General features: G+C 40.9%; 1 protein-coding gene across 1 annotated transcript in view; it reads right to left on the bottom strand.

The window, feature by feature from the left end:
* Positions 1-19,946, bottom strand: part of col28a1a (collagen, type XXVIII, alpha 1a) — a 33,396-nt gene that overhangs the window by 9,249 nt on the left and 4,201 nt on the right. The window contains exons 2-25 of the mRNA XM_052136286.1: positions 16,271-16,417; positions 15,036-15,601; positions 13,412-13,432; positions 13,219-13,278; positions 11,655-11,708; positions 11,485-11,529; positions 11,336-11,362; positions 11,055-11,099; positions 10,923-10,967; positions 7,148-7,201; positions 6,994-7,062; positions 6,320-6,388; positions 6,078-6,146; positions 5,897-5,965; positions 5,732-5,800; positions 5,546-5,614; positions 5,340-5,408; positions 4,270-4,341; positions 3,104-3,172; positions 2,253-2,324; positions 1,457-1,525; positions 1,247-1,315; positions 929-997; positions 784-852 (exon numbers count right to left, since the gene is read on the bottom strand). Coding sequence (XP_051992246.1) covers positions 784-852; positions 929-997; positions 1,247-1,315; positions 1,457-1,525; positions 2,253-2,324; positions 3,104-3,172; positions 4,270-4,341; positions 5,340-5,408; positions 5,546-5,614; positions 5,732-5,800; positions 5,897-5,965; positions 6,078-6,146; positions 6,320-6,388; positions 6,994-7,062; positions 7,148-7,201; positions 10,923-10,967; positions 11,055-11,099; positions 11,336-11,362; positions 11,485-11,529; positions 11,655-11,708; positions 13,219-13,278; positions 13,412-13,432; positions 15,036-15,601; positions 16,271-16,391 — 2,010 coding nt within the window. The 5' untranslated portion in view covers positions 16,392-16,417. The remainder of the gene's footprint in view (positions 1-783; positions 853-928; positions 998-1,246; positions 1,316-1,456; positions 1,526-2,252; positions 2,325-3,103; positions 3,173-4,269; positions 4,342-5,339; positions 5,409-5,545; positions 5,615-5,731; positions 5,801-5,896; positions 5,966-6,077; positions 6,147-6,319; positions 6,389-6,993; positions 7,063-7,147; positions 7,202-10,922; positions 10,968-11,054; positions 11,100-11,335; positions 11,363-11,484; positions 11,530-11,654; positions 11,709-13,218; positions 13,279-13,411; positions 13,433-15,035; positions 15,602-16,270; positions 16,418-19,946) is intronic.

Consider the following 19,946-nt stretch of genomic DNA (forward strand, 5'->3'; position numbering starts at 1 on the left):
GCTCTAAGTACCAATCAATTTTGGCACAGAACCTTCTGACATCTGCTAGAGAGCTGTAAATGAAGCGCTATTTCACCATCAGCATGACAATGATCCAAAGCACACATCTAAATCAACAAAAAAATGGCTTAAGCAAAAAAAGGTTAATGTTTTGGAATGGCCCAGCCAGAGCCCAGACCTGAATCCTATAGAAACTCTGTGGGGGGACCTGAAGAGGGCCGTATACAGGAGATGCCCTCGCAATCTGACAGATCTGGAACGTTTTTGCAAAGAAGAGTGGGCAAATATTCCCAAGTCAAGAAGTGCCAAGCTAATAGACTCTTATCCAAACAGACTGGGTGCTGTAATAAAATCAAAGGGTGCTTCAACAAAGTATTAGTTCAGGGATGTGCACACTTATGCAGTTTGAAATGTTGTTTATTCCCAATATTCATATTTTATTTGTTTTTATAATGTATTACGGGTCAATTTATAATATATATTTTTATTAAATCAGCAGAAATTGAAAGCAGTACATTAAGTATTATTACCATGATGTATAAATACATAATTTAAATTAAACTTAATTTTTATTTATTTTTGACATTTCATATTTGAGAAATCTTAATTGTCCTTAAATTGGCCAATTTTCTTAATATTATTTCTTTCTTTTGACTTTTCGAGTGTAATGTGACCAGAGAATTTCTTAAGCGCATTTATTTATTTAATTTATTTGCGAGTTTCGTCTCAAATTAATATTTTTTTTGATAATTAATGAAGAAATAGACTGTTATGCTTTAATACCTTTGGTCCAGGAACTCCTTGTCCTTCAGGTCCAACTTCACCTGGTGGCCCAGTTAACCCTGGAAGTCCCTGAAACAATATTACATGTGAAGTTTGTTTTTGTTTTTTTTCAAGATCAGATCAAGATTTTGTCTCCATCACACACCTGTGGCCCAGGATAACCCTCGCCCTTCAATCCCTGTGGCCCCATTGGTCCCTGAGTTCCTCTGTCACCCTGAGAACAACAGTATTCTTTTAGTTTAAAATAAAGAATTCCTGGGATTTATGAAAGGTGAAAGGGTGAATCTAAAAAAAACACACCGAAGTCAAATTTCACTCCAAAATTAATGCACAGGTATATGTACTGTACAGTATCTCACCCTGTCACCCTGAATCATGGCAACACAGGCTTTATTTGGTTCTAAACACTCCTATTAAACTGTATGAAAGTATGTTTTATGGCTCATGTTTGTGAGAGTATTACCTTTGGCCCTGCACTCCCGACCCCTGGCTCTCCAACAGGACCTAGGGGACCTGCAGGTCCTGGCTCACCCTAATAACAAACATATAAACGCATACAATGGTAAAGAGAATGTGTGCGGAACATCAAGTGCTTTGTTATGCAGTAGCTTTAAAAGACATCAGTGAAAGAATAGCTTCCTCATAATTGGTTTGAAATGTGAGTCACACGCACCTTTGAACCAGGTAATCCTCGGCCCGGAGGTCCAGGTAACCCCATCATACCTAAACTTCCTGGCTCTCCCTATACATGAAAGAAAATTATCTTATTACTGTACTATAATTAAATCTATTACAACAGACCCATGTGTGTGTTTTATGTTGTATCATGAATTGCAGTGTAATATAGAAGCAGCATTTCTTTTTAAAGGTCACAATGTTTATATACAGTGCCCAGAGGAAATGTTACAGCTCAGAGTTGCTCATTTATAGTTTAGGAGAATTTATGAGTTTTATTTCTCTAATAATTCCCAGAAATCAAAATAGACACAAATGAGACAATTGTTGACATAAAGTAAGCTTATAGAGCAATAAAATGAATGTGGATAGCACAGATCATTTGTTCCAGGAAGTATTTAATGAGAAATGTTGCCATGAACATGTAAAAGAAGAGACCGTGTGATCTCCACCCTCTCCTGAAGCTTAACGGAAGCATGATTTAGAGTTAAAAAGTACTTAAATATTGAAGTGATCGTATCACTTTAGAAGGCATTAATTTAACCACTGGAGTCATATCGATGATGTTTATGCTGCCTGTCTGAGATTTATGGAGCTTTAGACAAGAGATCTCCATTCACTTGCATTTTAAGGACCTGCTGAGATATTTTTCTGTTTTTCTTCAAATGTGTTGGTGAAGAGAAAAAATTTGTACACACCTGGGATATCATGAGGGTAAATAAGAGAGTAAATAATGAGAGAATTTTTATTTTTGGGTGAACTATCCCTTGAAGGGATGCCTCTGTCCCACCCACCTTGGACCCTGGGGGCCCCAATGCTCCAGAGCTTCCCGGTACACCCCGAGGTCCTCTGTCACCACGGTCCCCCTTTGGAGAGATTAAAAAACACAACCTATAGTGACATTTTCCACTTAATACATTTCATAATTGACAGTATTTCATATATTATTCAACTTTTTGTTCATAGACACAATACTTTTATTTTTATTTTTAAATGCAAGCCTAAAGGGTAAGGGTAAATCTCACAAAAACATTTTGTGCATCCAGAAGTTTTCCTTTTGAGGTTTTTCCTATTTTTAATCTAAGTTTTATAGTAATTCCACTTATCATAATAATCAGTATTATATATATATAGAGAGAGAGAGAGAGAGAGAGAGAGAGAGAGAGAGACAGACAGAGACAGACACAGACAGACAGACCGACCGACCGACAGACAGATGGATAGATAGATATTTTTATTATTTATTATTATTTGGTTTGATTTCACCCAGACACACAGGTTTCATACTATTCGCCTGTAAATGAAACATCTAGAACATCTGACTTCAGACACATTTTTAACATCTAAGACTGTTCTGTCCTGTGTTATACATAGTCTTGCATTGTACTAAGAGCATGTTTGTTTGTTGCTGATGTAAAGCTGAATTAAGTGTCCGGAAATCTATTAATCTCATTACAACACAAGTGGGCAAATAATGATTCCTGGAAATTCATATGCGTTATTCAATGTCAGCTAATGTATTAATCACTATTTGACTAAAAGCACTGTATACACATATTTAACTTATAACTAGATCCATCTAATGTGTGACAGATTGTTAGTATATAGAGAGAATGAAACACGATTTCATGGAATGTCATTGTACCTTCTCGCCGGACATTCCTTTCCCTGGCGCACCCTCTGGACCTGGAAAACCAGGTAAACCACTCTCACCCTAAAGTTATGAATAAAATAGGTAAGCCAGTATCAATAAACAGAGGAATATAATGCAGACACAGATGAAACTATGCAGCCTTATTTATATTTAACTTGAATCCTAAGACTTGGGTCCTAAAAAAAAGATTGTTATAAATATAATAGCCACAAAAAGTATTCAGACACTTAAGCCACACTTAAAAATGTAGAGTCATTTCTGTGACAGGGCGGAGGGCAGGGCCGGGTTGTGATTATACACCCGGTCCCTTATCAGGCTAATTAAGCCTCCGAGAGGGATAAAGGCTGATGGCAGACGGTGGTGAGACGAGAGAGAGATAGTTTACGGACATGTCCGTCATGTGTGTTTGTCTTTTGTTTCAGTAAATCATTAAAATATTGTTTATATTGCCAGGCCGGTTCTAGGAGTGTAAAGCAGTTCAATGGAAAGGAGGAGGCGAGAACCGGCCTGGCAATATAAACAATATTTTAATGATTAACTGAAACAAAAGACAAACACACACACACACACACACATGACGGACATGTCCGTAAACGATCTCTCTCTCGTCACAGGGCCCCGCCCTCCGCCCTGTAACAATTTCTTTATGTAACAAAATATCAAACCAAATGGCATTCATTTTAAAGAAAGATAGCACAAGCACACAAAATCAAATCAAATGATTTCACAAAAAAATAAGTTAATATTGTGACACTTTCGGGTTCTCAAATGTTAGCTGAACATGTGCGTAGTAAATGTGATGAATTACATGTTTACTCTGCTAGGACACCTGTGTAAACTTTAGGGGGACTGACTTCATACATATACTAAAATGGACTTATGTTGGGTAAATGTAATTGTAGAAATGGTTTAGTAAAATGAATTTAGCTCTGAGGAAAGCTCTAGTAACATTTGTTTGCACTTACCAGTTGGTTTAATTACTTTATTGTCTATTGAAATGACATTTGGATATTTTAGCTTTGACAAAGACTTTTTGGGGCCACTGTAGAATCAGGATCATGCCTCTTAGTTTCAAAGTGACCAACCTTTTTAAAAGAAAATGTATTACATGGTAATCTGATTTAAATGCACCTGGGATTTATAACCTGTTCTCCTACCTTTTGACCCACAGAGCCATCTTCTCCTGGAATGCCTGGAATACCAGGCGCTCCGTCTAGTCCAGGCTCCCCCTAAAATCACAAAACCAATTAACCGCTACTTCATAAAACATTCTGATACCATATTGGACTTATGTGTATTGAAAATGTCGTAACAGTTGTATGGTACTATTTTGTGTGGACATTTAAAGAAATTTCCGGGTTAAAGTTAAATCTAACCAAAAGCAACTTTGGCATGATGTCAATTAATAAAATGCCAAAATATATGTACAGAAATGCACTTACAATGGAAGTTTATGGTGCAAATGTTGAACACTTGCTGGCCCCATAGACATCCATTGTATGTATACATTTTTGCAAGTTGTTTACAAATTGAGGTACGAGTGAAGGTTGTTCTGTGGTAATCAACAGCTGGCCACCGAGTTTAAAGGAATACTTCACTCAAAAATGAAAATGCTCTCATCATTTACTCACCCTCATGCCATCCCAGATGTGTTTGAATTTGTTTCTTCTGCAAAACCCAAACGAAAATTTTTAGAAGAATATTTCAGCTGTTTTGGTCCATGTAATGCAAGTGAATGGGTGCCAAATTTGTGAAGCTCAAATTACATTAGTCAGTATAAAAGTAAACCATATGACTCCAATGGCTAAATCAATGTCTTCAGAAGCTAAATAAACAGTTAAGTTGAGAACCAGATCACTTTCACATACCTCTTGTTGTGTTTATTGTTATTTAAATTCTTCATGCACAGGGATAAGCATTTAAAGCAAATATTTACTTAAATTTTGATCTGTTTCTCATTCACACCTATCATATCACTTCTGAAGGTGTGGATTTAACCACTCATATGGATTACTTTTATGCTGGCTTTATGTGATTTTTGGAGCTTCAAAGTCTTGGTCACCATTCACTTGAATTGTATGGACCAAAAGAGCTAATATATTTTTCTAAAAATCTTCATTTGTGTTCTGCAGGAGAAAGAAATTCAAACACATCTGAGATAGCATGATCATTTTTGGGTGAACTATCCCTTTAAGTTGCATTTAACACAGAATAATATTGTTCCTACCTTTGGTCCTGGTTCTCCAATCCCTCTCTCACCCTGCTGTCCAGGTTCTCCTGGAAAGCCCTGGTCTCCCTGGGAACAAATGCAGCACCTTATAAGCCCCTTGACATTACTTACTATAATAATCATTGAACACTTGCTAATGATATTTTGAAGTCCAACACAAACCAACTAAATTCATACAACAAAATTTAAATCACACAGTGTACCTTAGGGCCAACCATGCCCACTCCAGGGGGACCTCTTGGACCAGATGGTCCTATAGGCCCCTGGTGTCCCTGTAGTGAGATATGACATAACAAATAGTATTTTCACAATGCATGTGCTGTGATTTTCTTTGAAAATAATACAAGTCTTTGAGTTCAGCCCATGGCTTGTCAAGAACATTGCTTTGCCTTTTCTCCCTGGATCCCGAGTCCTGGAAACCCAGTCAATCCAGGTAAACCGAGTTCCCCTGTGTTACCCTACAGAAAAGAAGAATGAACATTTAGAGCAGTCTGCTTTATCAATGATTTGGATTATATTCAAGAGCAACATGTGTTTTTGGAAAGGTGCCATACCTTGTCACCCTTGATACCTAAGCCTGGAGGACCACGTACACCCTTAGGACCCTCAAAACCTCTGTCACCCTGAAACCATAGCATAATGAACAAATGAGCTGATCATTAAAGGATAAAGGTGACTGTACAACCAATCACATATCAGGAGATGTGGATGGAGGCATCTATTTTCAACTCTTGCCTTTGGTCCTGGTATGCCCTCCCCTGGAAACCCTTGGTTGCCTTGAACTCCTGGAGGTCCCGGTGGGCCCTAACAAACAGATACTAAACATTAGTATATTATACTATTCAAACTCACTGGATAAGATAGCTCCTTTTTGCCTGATTAAGACTTGATTGAGGATGTATAGCTCACTCTAGTGGCGTTAGTGAAGTATCGGTTCAGTTCAATGTAAACAGAAATGACAAACCGTATAAACTTACAGGTGTTCCTGGTTCTCCAAATCCAATGGGTCCAGTAGGTCCAGGTCTGCCTTGGCCTCCTTTCTCGCCCTTAAAATACACAAAGAGTTTTCTTGAACTGACCACTTTTTTTTTTTTTTTTAGGTTTTTCCACCATATTGAGTGTACATTAGATTTACAATAAATATACCATCTTAGCAAGTAAGCAGCATATCCGCCGTCAGAACTTAATTTATTTGTTTGCGTATGTAAACTGTACCTGCAAGGATGAACGTTGGAAGCCTGAAATTTCCCGCCAATTTGAACCAGACAACCCTGACAAATCATTACTGTATGCTTACCATAGTGAATCAGGGTAGAAACGTGGTTTTGAAGACACATAATTTTTAATGTATTGGTTATATCAAAAGAAAAACTAAACAATAAATCTTCCGTAGTGTGGATTTAATCGCATTTTAGCTTTTTTGAAGTTCACTTATATAGTCCTGTAATTTACAAATACGGCATGTGGTATCTTAATGAATATGAGGCAGGCCCTAATAGATAAATATATGATAACAATATGTGGTTTTAGATTAATTATATCATGTCATACAAACAAAACTGCTGTCACGGCTTAAAAATGTCAAAAAATATCTTTGAAATTATATGGAAATCATACTAACTAAAGATTTGTAAAACCTATTTTTTTTTACCTTCACACCAGGAAACCCAACCCCTGGATCCCCTGCAGGTCCTGTAGGTCCACTAGGTCCTCGTTCACCCTGGGAAGGTGGTAAGAATATGGCTTTCATGTTTACCATTCATAATAGCATGTCACATTTCCAAGGCGTCATGTAATGTTCTTACTTTGGGTCCGACAGGGCCTTCAGGCCCAGAGTCACCAGGGCTGCCACTTGGTCCCTAAAACAGACAGATAATAAGGTATTATTCCATATCATATCCTTCAGTTGTCATAGTGATGTATAACTTAGTTTTACTGATGGAATATGTACTTATATCAACTGAATGCAACTGTTAATATTTCAACCAGTTGAATTGAACACTTGAAGGGATAGTTCATCCAAAAATACAAATTCTCTCATCATTTACTCACCCTCATGCCATCTTAGATGTGTATGAGTTTTTTTCTTCTGCAAAATGCAAACACAGATTTTTGGAAGAACATCTCTGCTCTGTTGGTCCTTGCAATACAAGTGAATGGTGACCAGTACTCAGAAGATCCAAAAAGGATATAAAGGCAGCCTAAAAGTAATCATAAGACTCCAGTGGTAAAATTAATATCTTTTGAAGTGATATGATCAGGGCTGGACTGGTAATCTGGCATATCAGGCATTTTCCAAGTGGGCGGACGCACTTTGGAGCCATTCGGGGGCAGAATGGCCTCCGGGAGAACCAAGTGGGCCGGTGGGTCGGCCCCGAAACGTGCTAAATGGGGCACGCAATAAGCTAAAATGAGCCGTCGTGTTATGCAGAACACAAAATGGTGCCGCAATATGCAGAAAAGGACAAGCGAACACCTCCCCCCCTTTCAACAACTTTTGGCTGACCCACCCCCAACTCATGGGCCAGTTGCAATGTAAAATCCCAGGCCGATTTATCTTCCCAGTCCAGCCCTGGATAGGTGTGGGTGAGAAACAGATCAATAATCAAGCCGTCTTTACTAAAAATCTACACTTTCACTTTCACATTGAGCCACCTGGCAGTAAAAAATTACTTATATATTGATCTGTTTCTCACACACACTCATCATATCACTACTGAGATTATAGATTTAACCACTGGAGTTGTGTAGATTAATTTATGCTGCCTTTATTGGACCTTCTGAGTTCTGGTCACCATTTATTTGCATTGTGAGGACCAACAGAGCTGAAAAATAATTTTAAAAATCTTTGTTTTCTGCAGAAGATAAAATCTGGGATGGCATGAGGGTGAGAAAATGATGAAAGAATTTTTATTTTTGGTTGAACTATCCCTTTAAGTTTAATTATTACAAAAGGTGCAACCCGCAACTTGTACAGTGGCCGAGAGGTGCAAAACACAATCAAATTAGCAAAACAAATGAAAGCTAATAACACAATGGAAATAAGCCACAACATAAAGAAATAAAGCAACAACAAAATGAAATGAAGACACAGCACAATGGAAATAAGCCACAGTACAGCAAAATTAAGGTACAACACATTGAAATTTACAGAAAATACAAAAATTTTAAGGACTGTATTTTAAGTCATGTTGACCGGTAAACTGAGCCTTCCCCCTGAACGCTTTGTTGTCTGAGCGGGAAGTACAGCCTGCGTATAGGCCATTTCCGCGGAAACTGTACACATTCTAAGAGTTGAATGTACGCAAGAACAGCTGCAGATACTGTGACGTCATTTTAACATAATAATTTTCACAGCAAGGTGCAGATTCGCGCAAATGTTGATGAAGTTATGTGCATTAGAATTCGAGTAGAGACCGAGAGACAGCACTTAAGAATACATTTCCAAAGAAAAAATAGTACTTTTTACTCCTTACAATTTTATTTAAACTTGAAAAGTACTCAAGACATTTTTGCTGAACGTTTTCTTTCGCCTTTTCACTGCATCCAACAAACGCAAGAAGACAGACCAGAGGTCAGTCATTTCAAATGGAGAGTCGCATGGCGGCTGTGTGGAGTTCTGACCATCTGCAGAGGCAGCTTCGGATATGTTGGAATATTATATTTGTGCCACTAGACCGTATCTGACTGCCTGACTGAATGTGATGTATTCATTCAAATGAAAAGAAAAATGAAAGAGGATGAAAGTCATTGTTGTTTTAGCGCCTCTAGTGTTCATTCCAACAGGAAATCGCCACGTTACGTAAAACAGGCCACAAAAAATGATTTAGCAAAAATGTAGCTATTGTTACATGATTCTTTGACCAGGTTGCGAATGCCACTAGGGGAAGAAATATGACAGTCAGAGACAGTAAAAAGGCGACTTAACAAACCAATTGAATTTAACAACATCCTTTCTCACACAATCTCGCTAAGGAAAAAAGTAACTTTTTACTTTTTTAATGCTTAAGTAGTTTAGTGTGAATACTTTTTGACTTTCACTCAAGTTTTTGGCTAGATACTTGGAGTAAAATGTTCACTTAAGTATAATTTCTGAGTACTTTTTACACCCCTGATTGTAATTTAGACTTAACAGCGCAAATAACTTGAAGGATGATAATATAATAAGTGCTTTAACACATCTTTATACCCATTGTAAGTGTATTAAACACAAGTGTTAACAAACTGAGGGAGGGAGTCCAAATTATTTTCTCAGGCAATCGATAAAGCTGAAATCTTGAAAGCTTTAACACTGACAATGTTAGGGTCAAACGTAAAAAGCAGAGCTGCTTCACAGAAATGTACCCAAGCAAGGATATTAACGCAAGTCATGGCATCAATTAGACAGTGTTTTCACAGGCCACACGACAGACAGACAGATTCCCCGTTACCAGAGTCTAGACTGTGTGGGAAATGGATTCAGGGTCCAGCCTCTCTAAATCTGAATGTGGTCAAAAACGTAGGCTGCTGTCATCACACCAAAACCGCATGGACAGAAATTCAAGGTTGAGGGCTGGCTATAGTAACCCCTGTCCTTAAACTAATCCAGGCAGACAAAGCAAGCCTTCAGAGAGGAACAATGCATTTTAGGGCTGGATTCACTGCTGTAGCTATGCTGTTTTAGTGTAAGGACAGCACTTAATCCCTGAATCACATTCCATAGGTGCAAGGACACGAGAAGCGATCAGACTCTTTGAGCACATCTTTGTGTATACATGATTGTTTCCTCACTGTGATGGGGGTATGGATACTCTCTCATTCATAACAAGGTAGCACTATTGTTTGGAATGTATTGTATATACAGTATGTACTGTACAGTGGCTCCCAAAAGTGTATGGAGACTTAATTCACACTTACAAATGTCTATATGTCATTACATTTTTGAAACAAGTACTAAAAAACTAAAAAATTCAAAAGTTGGTTCTGAGAAAGTCTAGCATAATTGATCTGTTTTTTTGTTGTTGTTTTCTTTTGTCTAAAAATTATATACTTTTTACTTGGATGCTTTTAATGTAGCTATTGTTACACGATTCTTTGACCAGGTTGCGAATGCCACTAGGGGAAGAAATATGACAGTCAGAGACAGTAAAAAGGCGACTTAACAAACCAATTGAATTTAACAACATCCTTTCTCACACAATCTCGCTAAGGAAAAAAGTAACTTTTACTTTTTTAATACTTAAGTAGTTTAGTGTGAATACTTTTTGACTTTCACTCAAGTTTTTGGCTAGATACTTGGAGTAAAATGTTCACTTAAGTATAATTTCTGAGTACTTTTTACACCCCTGATTGTAATTTAGACATAACAGCGCAAATAACTTGAAGGATGATAATATAATAAGTGCTTTAACACATCTTTATTCCCATTGTAAGTGTATTAAACACAAGTGTTAACAAACTGAGGGAGGGAGTCCAAATAATTTTCTCTGGCAATCGATAAAGCTGAAATCCACATATTTTTGAAGCCACCGTATAGTATGATATCTAAAAAACAATTTATTAAGTAAATCTACTCATATTCTATAAATTTGAATGGGCAACCTGATCTCCTCTTGGTCCTTGTGGTCCTGGAGGTCCGTCTGGGCCCTGTGGGAATACAGACGAGCATTATTATGACACACTGTAGGCCACAGACACTAGCACAGATTCAGAGAATAATTTCCTAAAACCTACTTGATCTCCTTTTATCCCTGGGACGCCACACTCTCCTTTCCGCCCCTAGAGAACAGAGAGCGAGACAGTACATTTTCAATTTCATTGGCTTCTGTCTGATATTATCTATAACATTCAACCCTCTGGTGTAATGTGAAATGCTGTACTGATGTTTTGTAAGCAAGTCAGAGGCAAAAGGTTTCCGTCATTTGCTAATGAGCTTTTCAAAAGTTATTTGTGCATAAGCATTTACTTATTTATTTCACCTAAATATTAATTTACTAAATGTAAAATGTACTAGCCTCTGATCCTTTAGATCCTGGTCTTCCCTGTGAAAAGAACAGAGAGACGTAATTGCTCAGAAAACCAATCAGCCAATAAACCTAACATATAATAAATATTTCCATAATGATTTGAGTAGAATAACAAGGAGATTAACAGGATAAAGTACCCTTATACCCTCCAATCCTGGACGTCCATTTAAACCTGGCTTTCCCTATATAAATAAAATAGGGTAAATGTAGAAAAACAAAATCCAAGCAAAATTAGGTTGGGGTTTTGAAAATATGAATAGTTTCTTTATATAGCATAGAATTAGCTCATCGTAATAAGAAGACTTACACTAGATCCTTTTAGACCAGGAGGCCCATCAAATCCTGGATCACCTGGTTTACCCTAATGTATCATCAATAATACATGTTAAAGGACAAGGATGGAGAAATTAAAACTGGTTTAACTGTGACTAGGATCAAAGAGATAAAAACAACAATATACTGTATATATACAGGTATATATACATATTTCATTTAAACATAGATATGAACAGAATAGAAAGGATTTTGAAAAATAATAAAAAGAGGACATTTAAGATTCTGCATTACTTCCAAATCATAGCCCAAATCTAAGCAAATATGTGACACTGACCATGTTAAATCCTTAGTTTGAAAGGTCAGTTTTTCTAGCTTCCATTAAAGCTCACAAGATGCTTTTAAGAACTATCTAAAATCTTGCAGGGATAATGTCATGTTTTTACGCCAGCTCGAGTGCATGGCGTCATTTAGGCAAAAGGGTTGACATACAGTAAGAAACACTAAGAAGTTCTGAAATGCATTTTTTATTTAGTTATTTGTTTATTCAAATCAGCTTTTCTCTCAACTTGTTATGCTGGTAATTGAATTGTTAATCAGAAAGAGAGCAGATAATGCAAAATAGAGGGGTTTTTGACTCCTCTCTACAGCATTTGGCCAAAGCGTATTTATATTCTAAAACACATCTGAGTGTAGGGCCCCTCTCAAATGCTTCTGCACCTGCTACACTTGCAGTGCGGGAAACACTTCCTACTCTTTCATGCACCGCCTCCTGCCCGCCTCTGAATCTACCTGCTCAACTCTGCCTTCGTTTCACAGTGTCAGATCAAACGCAGCTCTGCGAGAGGATTACTGCTGTTTAACAGTTCTTTCTCAAACACTGCACACTGTGTGAATATTTTGTAATCTGAGCGCAAATTTTTTATCATTTGTTTGTTCACGGGCTCAGATCAGGCCAGGCTCCTCTCAATCTTTGAAACAACATTTCTTTTCCCACATTACATGAAATAAAGATCAGTAAGGAGCCAATTATAGTGGCAGCAGGTGTATGTGAGGTCAACCATGGGTGGAACATTTATAGTTTTTGGGTTCTGAAACCTAATGTATATATCCTGATGAAATTTGATCAATTTTATTATTAGACATTACCAAATAATATGCTAACACTTATTGACAGGAAAAAATGTATATTATACTGTTACAGTTTCTGTACAGTGTATAACAGCACATTCATGTTGATGCTTTTGTGAGTATGAATACTGTATTATACTGTATTTACTGTACAAAAATTATATTTAATTATGTTTATTTACCCGACAATGTGTAAGGACATGTAAACACCTTAATCTGTTATAATAATAATAGTTATATTATTGGGAAAATTTTATCAGTGCCCATTACCCCAAAAAAAATTTTGCGTTGCATGTACACGCTACACATTCTGGTAGCTTATACAATTTGCTTATGTGCGTTAAACGTTTGGATGACAAATCAAGAGAAAACTTGTCTGTGTGTTTTTAGAATGAGCTGGGCTGTGATAGTTCTCAGCATACTGATTGAGACAGAGGGATATAAGTTGAATAAAGATATAAACTCACTGGTTTTCCTGGAAGGCCCCTCTCTCCTTTCTCACACAGACATGACTTGGGTTGTGGGCACTGTGACAACAATAAAAAGATAAATAAGCAACAAGATCCCAAAGGTAAAATATGACATTCTGTTTAAGAAAATGTCAAATGCGGTTTTATATACAATAAAGTTTTATGATAATGCATAATGAGTTATACTTACAGCTGTGTTAGCAATTTCACTCTGTAAAGGAGAAAAGACAACATGTAGGCTGATACACAAAGTGCAACTCTTGTATTCACTGATATTTAGCGTTCAAAATATGTGAAAAATAAAGTGGGCCCACAAATATTTACACTTAATTATGAATTTGACTGAGGTAGAATGTCACCATTCACTTTCATTGTATATCTTTCCCACAAAAAAATTAAAAATAAAGCCACACCGGTCTAAAACAACATGAGGATGAGAAGTGATGACAGAAATTGTATATTAATATGATTTTGGAGGCTTTAATTTGATTTCCAAGATGTGGCTCTGTTACGTCAAAGGTAAACACAAACGTTTAAGTATTTTCACTGCACAGGAAGAAGTATGAACAGAGAAGAATTGGTTGTGGAAAAATGGATGCTTAAATGTTTTATTTTATTAAGCTTTTTAATGAGCTACCAGCAAGACTAGCACGCTAATTTGCTGATAGCCAGGTAGCTAGCGATAACATCGATTGGAACACTTTGAATTCGAAAGTGGAGAATTTCAATGCAAGTATTCCTATCACTGACTTGTCTGGAACAAAGAAATAGAGTTGTTCAGGTTGTAGTCCAAAGACCAGGAAAGAATAAGCATTTCCATAGTCTGGATTTTCCTACAGGTTTCTACAATGGCAGTTTTGCATTTCAGTCATGACAACTCTTGGAAAAATGTAGCTTGTTAATTTGTGTATGGCATATTTATAGGATACTGGTCTTGAAGAACTTGATCTTCTATGCTGCTGCTGCAGACTTGCTACTGCCATAGCATACAAAGACATTCTGTGGACATGCTGCTGCTGCTACACAATTAGAAAAACACAAGCCATGCTGCATCAAGCATGTATGACACACGATTGGACAAATAAAATCCCCATGTAGTAGATCTAGACAATTGCAGCTGGGGAGGTGGAGGGTTTCAGAGAAATCTTGCAGGCCTGCAGCTTGCAAACCGAGCAAATTAAATGTTAGGCAAAGAGAGAGTACGCAAGTTGATTGGCTACAAGATTACACGTCAAAGGAACTTTCAGCTTACACCATTAGCCGATTGACTTGAAATCACATGTGAGTGATCTGATTGACTAACAGAACCTATCAGGTTGTGCCATTCAAGGTTGCATGCCTGAAGTTAGTCATTTCAGTCATGACAACTCTCGGAAATGTTTAGCATGTTAATAATTTGGTTAAGACATATTGATTGATCATTGGTCTTGTCGGACTAGATCAGCTACACTGCTTCTGCTGCTACCTGTACCTGCTTGGCAGAATATCTTAATGGAGTGTCTATTTGCTCTCCGGTGTAAGTAGCATCTGCCACATAGTGCATCTATTTGCAGCCCAATAGTGTGGTGGAAGCACAGAAATATACGACAAACCAAACAAAAGGTGTCACTGCAGTGGCACGTGGACTAAAGACTGTGTGTGAATGTGTACTGTTGTCCTAGTGACCGTGGTTTGAATCTGCGTTTTGTCCACTCTTTTTCCCATTTGATTTCCTGTTTCCACTCTTAATATTTTGTTGACTTTAATATTGAAATGACTCTACTAGCCCTGTCTTCTCCATTCTGCTGAAAACTGGCCTTAATCCAAACACTCACCAGTTCCCTGAAGAGCTTATCGTCCAGCTGTGGGTCAGTTAAGTTAAACAGGTGCTGCTGTGGTGGTGCACTGGCGATGGACCTCAGTCTACCATTTCCCTGCTCATAACGCATGGATCCTGACAGCCCAATGGCAAACACACGGATGTTGTGGCTTTTAGCCTCTGCGGCTGCAGTCACAGCACTGGGGCTGCGTGGATGGTCCACCCCACCCGTCAACAGTAGCATGGCTCTTAAGCTGCTGGCGGCCGTCTCACGGGTGAAGAGCTGAGTAGCATTAGAGATGGCGTAGGCCGAGTAGGTGCCTTGGCCGATGTGGGCCATACTGTCCACTCGACTTTGGAACACATCTATATCCTGCCAGTCTCTGAAGTTGTGCTCCACAGAAACAGTGCTGCTGTACTGGAGGATGGCAAGTCTCATGCGCATGTGCCAGCCCGGTACCTGCAGCTGCATCAGCCTGGTGCTGAAACGCAACACAAAGTCCCTCTGCCTCTGAAACAAAAGCATTTTGGCATTCTCTGAACTGTCCACCAAGAAAGCCACCTCCACAGGACAAAAGAGAGCTGAAATGGAAGGAGAATAGAATTTGTACATTAACTGTTTTGGAGAATATTTCTAGCAAGTTTTCTGCTTGGGTCAAAAAAGACCTGGTAGAGCACAGTAGAGAACACCTCTCTTTTGATTATAAACATGGACATTGACATAGGTTTGTTTTTCACTCTGAACATAACCTTTTATAGTAAGATTTTATATGGAAGGAGTGTCACCTATATGTCAGTGGTGGTATGTTTTTTGTTTGTTTGTTGTACAGTAAACCCTTCATTTTGAGTGGAAAATGCTGATAATTGGAATGCTTACTCATTGCATCTGGTAGAAACTAATACAGAATCATGGTTTAAGAACACAGAAGAATCAGTGTTGTATTTCAGGATATAAATGTCCACCAAACACCAAAAATTAACAAAAATCTCATAGGCTTCCCACTGAAAAGGTCCTCACACATATCTAGGGATCAGGAAATCATCGAGACTTGGGAATGGTCTGCATTGTCATTTAAAACAATTATCATAAAAATGTAAAACATTTATTAATTGCAGAGGAGAATCCAAAGTAATTTTGACCAAATGCAAGATTAAGAGAAATTATGTTTTTTGCTGTTTAACTCTTAAATCGGTCAAAAAAGACCCAAACATAACAGGAGGGTTAAAGAAATTGGGAGAAAGTTTGCATACTTTTGACTTCATTTTGGATGCCATTGTTGTCAGGTTTCTGCCTGTTTTTTCTCCTGTTCTGGCTTCTCACTCTACAGGACAGCATCAGTAACACGAGACACAGCATCACACCACACTGCATCCTTAATTATTATTCACACCACCAGCCTACAGACAAAACATGTTATGCACTGTAAAAAAACCCCCAAAAAAACAATGAGCATATACAGTATATTGACAGTTTTTATAAGTAAAAACTAAATATATTTATCATGACAGAATCAACCTGCATACAAGGTTACACCAACAAAAGTACTTTTATAAGGGTCGGTTCTCTTACGAGAGGTTGTCTCGTATTGCATAAGCTAGCTTATGCTACGGGAAAGATTCATCTTTTCTGAGATATTGAAGCCAAAAAATTATCCTTAATTTTGTATCATTTGTCAACGCAGTGCAGCAACTGCAGACCTTGAGCGGGCTAGCTAGCGAGCTCATTGGTTGCTCTGCGGCAACTGCTGCAGCCTATAGACGAACTTGCGTGAACTCGCGCCCAATGAGAGGCGCCAGCGCTCACTGTCCCAAAGCCCGCCAGAATGGGCGTGGCTAGGGTGCATATAAGCGCAGTTCAGTAGGCTGGAACCCTGATTTTCATCTCTTCAGCGAAGCTCTTCGCATCTCTGAAACTGCAAGAAGCCGCGTCGCCGTTCGAGGGGCATCAAGCAAGCTTGGACAGCGCTCGAAGAAGCCGGCCGCCGCCACCTTCAGCCATCCTGCGAGCTACGCCATCCGGCGACATATCCTTTTTAAAGCAAACTAGTTCCTCAGTGAACTTCACAAAAGAGCACAAGCGTCTTTTTAAAGATGCCTCGCACCTGCGGTTCATGCCGCACCCCTCTCAGTGCCGGAGACCGCCACATCATCTGCGCTCTCTGCCTGGGACTGGGGCATGCAGAGCTCGCCTTCGCTGACGGCGGATGCGACCTCTGCGAGGAGCTTCCGATGTCGACCCTGCGGGCTCGACCTGAAGCGCTCAGGACCGAAGCCGCCGCGCCGCCTTCTGTTTCGCCGCGCCGGAAGAAGCGCCGCTACCAAAGGCTGCCGGAACCGTGTTTAGAAGCGACTGTCTCGCCGGAGCCTCTCCCTCGAGCATCGCGTTCACCCTCCCCGCCCCCCCCGGGACGCGCAGTTGCCGCCGAGCAGCCACACTGCTGCCACCTCGGAGAGCGAGGCGGAGGACAAGGGCTGCTGTTCCATCATGGCTTCGGACAGCGAGGAGTGGTCACAAGCCTCCTCATCGGCCCAGGAATCCAGCAGGACCCTCGCCGGAGTCGAAGGGGAACTGATACGCCTCTTCACACAGGCCGTCGACCGCCTCGGGCTCGAGTGGTCACCGCCCCCTGAGCAGGCTCTCAACAGACTCGACGGCTGCTTTCTTCAAAGCCGTCACCGCGCGGCACACGCGGCCCGGGCTGCTCCCTTCCTGCCGGAACTCCACGCCGAGCTCTCTAAATCGTGGAATGCGCCTCTCTCGGCCAGGATTCGATCCCACGTCTCCACCTCTCTCGCTTCAGTGGACGGCGCCGCCGAGAAGGGCTACTCTTCCATCCCCCCGGTCGAGGATTCGGTAGCAGCACACCTTTGCCCGCCCTCCGCGAGATGGCGGTCTAAGCCAGTGCTCCCGTCTAAGGCCTGCAGAACTACTTCCGCCTGTGTTGGCCGTGCCTATTCCGCTGCCGGCCAAGCCGCATCTGCTCTGCATTCCATGGCCGCCTTGCAGATCATCCAAGCGGACCTTCTTCGGGAATGGGATGAGAAAGGCAGGCACCCAGAGTCTGTTACAGATCTAAGGAGCGCGACAGACCTCGCCCTTCGCGCCACCAAAGCTGCTGCTCAAGCCCTAGGGAAGTGCATGGCCTTGCTGACTGTAACCGAGAGACACCTGTGGCTAACGCTAGCCGACATGGGAGAAGCTGAGCGCTCCACGTTCCTCAACGCACCGCTCTCTCCGTCCGGTCTCTTCGGTTCCACGGTAAGTGGCATTGTTGACCGTTTTTCGGAAGTCCAGAAAGCCACCCAAGCCATGAATCTCTTCCTGCCTCGCCGCGCTAGCTCCTCTGCAGGCCGCCCACGTAACCAGCCTCCTGCACGAGCATCTTCACAGCGCCCAGCTCAACAAAGCCAGACTTCCCAGCGTCGACAGGGCGGCCGCCCCAGATCGGCGCTCAGACAGCGCCGCAGACCGCCGCACCCCCGCGGGCCTCGGCCTAAGATTGCGCTGAAACCTGAACAACCGAAGTCCTCCTAGCTTTGTTGAAAAAACGACGGCTCAGTCCCGCCGCGGCCGGACCACCGTCAAAGCTTCGCCCCCTGTCAGTCCCCTTCTCTCAGGCTACTACAGTGGTGAATTCAGCAGTCAACAAGCCGGTGTTACTACCCGCTTGCCTGCACTCAAACGCCATTTTCACGGCGGCACAAAAAGATCTTGTAAAGAGCAAACATGTCTTATGTGTAGAAAATGTGCCCACAATCCAGTGTTCACCCCTACACACAAGCATTACACTTCCTGTGTCCCTATCAGAGAGCAAACATGTCTTATGTGTAGAAAATGTGCCCACAATCCAGTGTTCACCCCTACACACAAGCATTACACTTCCCGTGTTCCTATCAGAGCACACTCACATAAAGCGGGCACAGCCCGCTCGAGTGTTAGTCAATAAACGCGCCCACGAGCCCGCACGCACGTCCCCTCTCTGCCCGCTCTGTCACACGGCCAGCAAACACCTCTCTATGTGTAAGTCCCGTGCCCGTGACTATGCTCGCACATCACTTAACAGATGTGACTCTTTCCCCATTCATCTCAATCGGAAGTCACTCACAGAACAGCATGTCCCTGCTGTCTGCGAGCAGTCATGCATAAGCACAATAAGCGCTCACACATTCTGTTCAGCCCGCTGTGTACGGCAATCAGGGCGACTCGGCCATTCACCCTCTAGCGTTACGCTTCAAAGCGTGGGAAGCTATCCCAGGGATATGCAAATGGGTGTTAAGCACAATAAAACAGGGCTATTTGCTACAGTTTGATTGCCGCCCTCCCGCTTCAGGGCTGGCTCGAAACTACTGTGAACACGGAAGCAGCCTGCATGCTTCGTTCAGAAATAGCAAACCTTCTGTGCAAAAGGGCCATAGAGAGAGTGCCGCCTTCACTGAGCGAGTCGGGGTTTTACAGCCGTTATTTTCTTGTCCCCAAGAAAGACGGCGGCCTCAGACCAATATTAGATCTCAGGGTTTTGAACAAGGTGCTTGCAAAAGACCGTTCAAAATGCTTACAATCAGGAAACTCCTCGCACATGTGCGCCAGGGGACTGGTTTATTTCTCTCGATCTGAAAGATGCCTATTTTCAGATTCAGATAAATCCCCGTCACAGGCCATTTTTGAGATTCGCCTTCGACGGTCAGGTTTATCAATACACCGTCCTTCCGTTCGGCCTGTCCTTAGCACCCCGTACTTTCACGAAGTGCATGGATGCGGCGCTCACACCCCTGTGGAGTCAGGGCTTGCGAATTCTGAACTATTTGGACGATTGGCTGATTTTGGCACAGTCACATACGGAGCTTCTGTCTCACAGGACAGTTCTCCTCAGTCATCTGAACAGTCTGGGTCTTGCAGTCAATTGGACCAAGAGCTCACTACAGCCCA

This window comes from Xyrauchen texanus, chromosome 10 (genome assembly GCF_025860055.1).
Source record: "Xyrauchen texanus isolate HMW12.3.18 chromosome 10, RBS_HiC_50CHRs, whole genome shotgun sequence".
NCBI lineage: Eukaryota > Metazoa > Chordata > Actinopteri > Cypriniformes > Catostomidae > Xyrauchen > Xyrauchen texanus.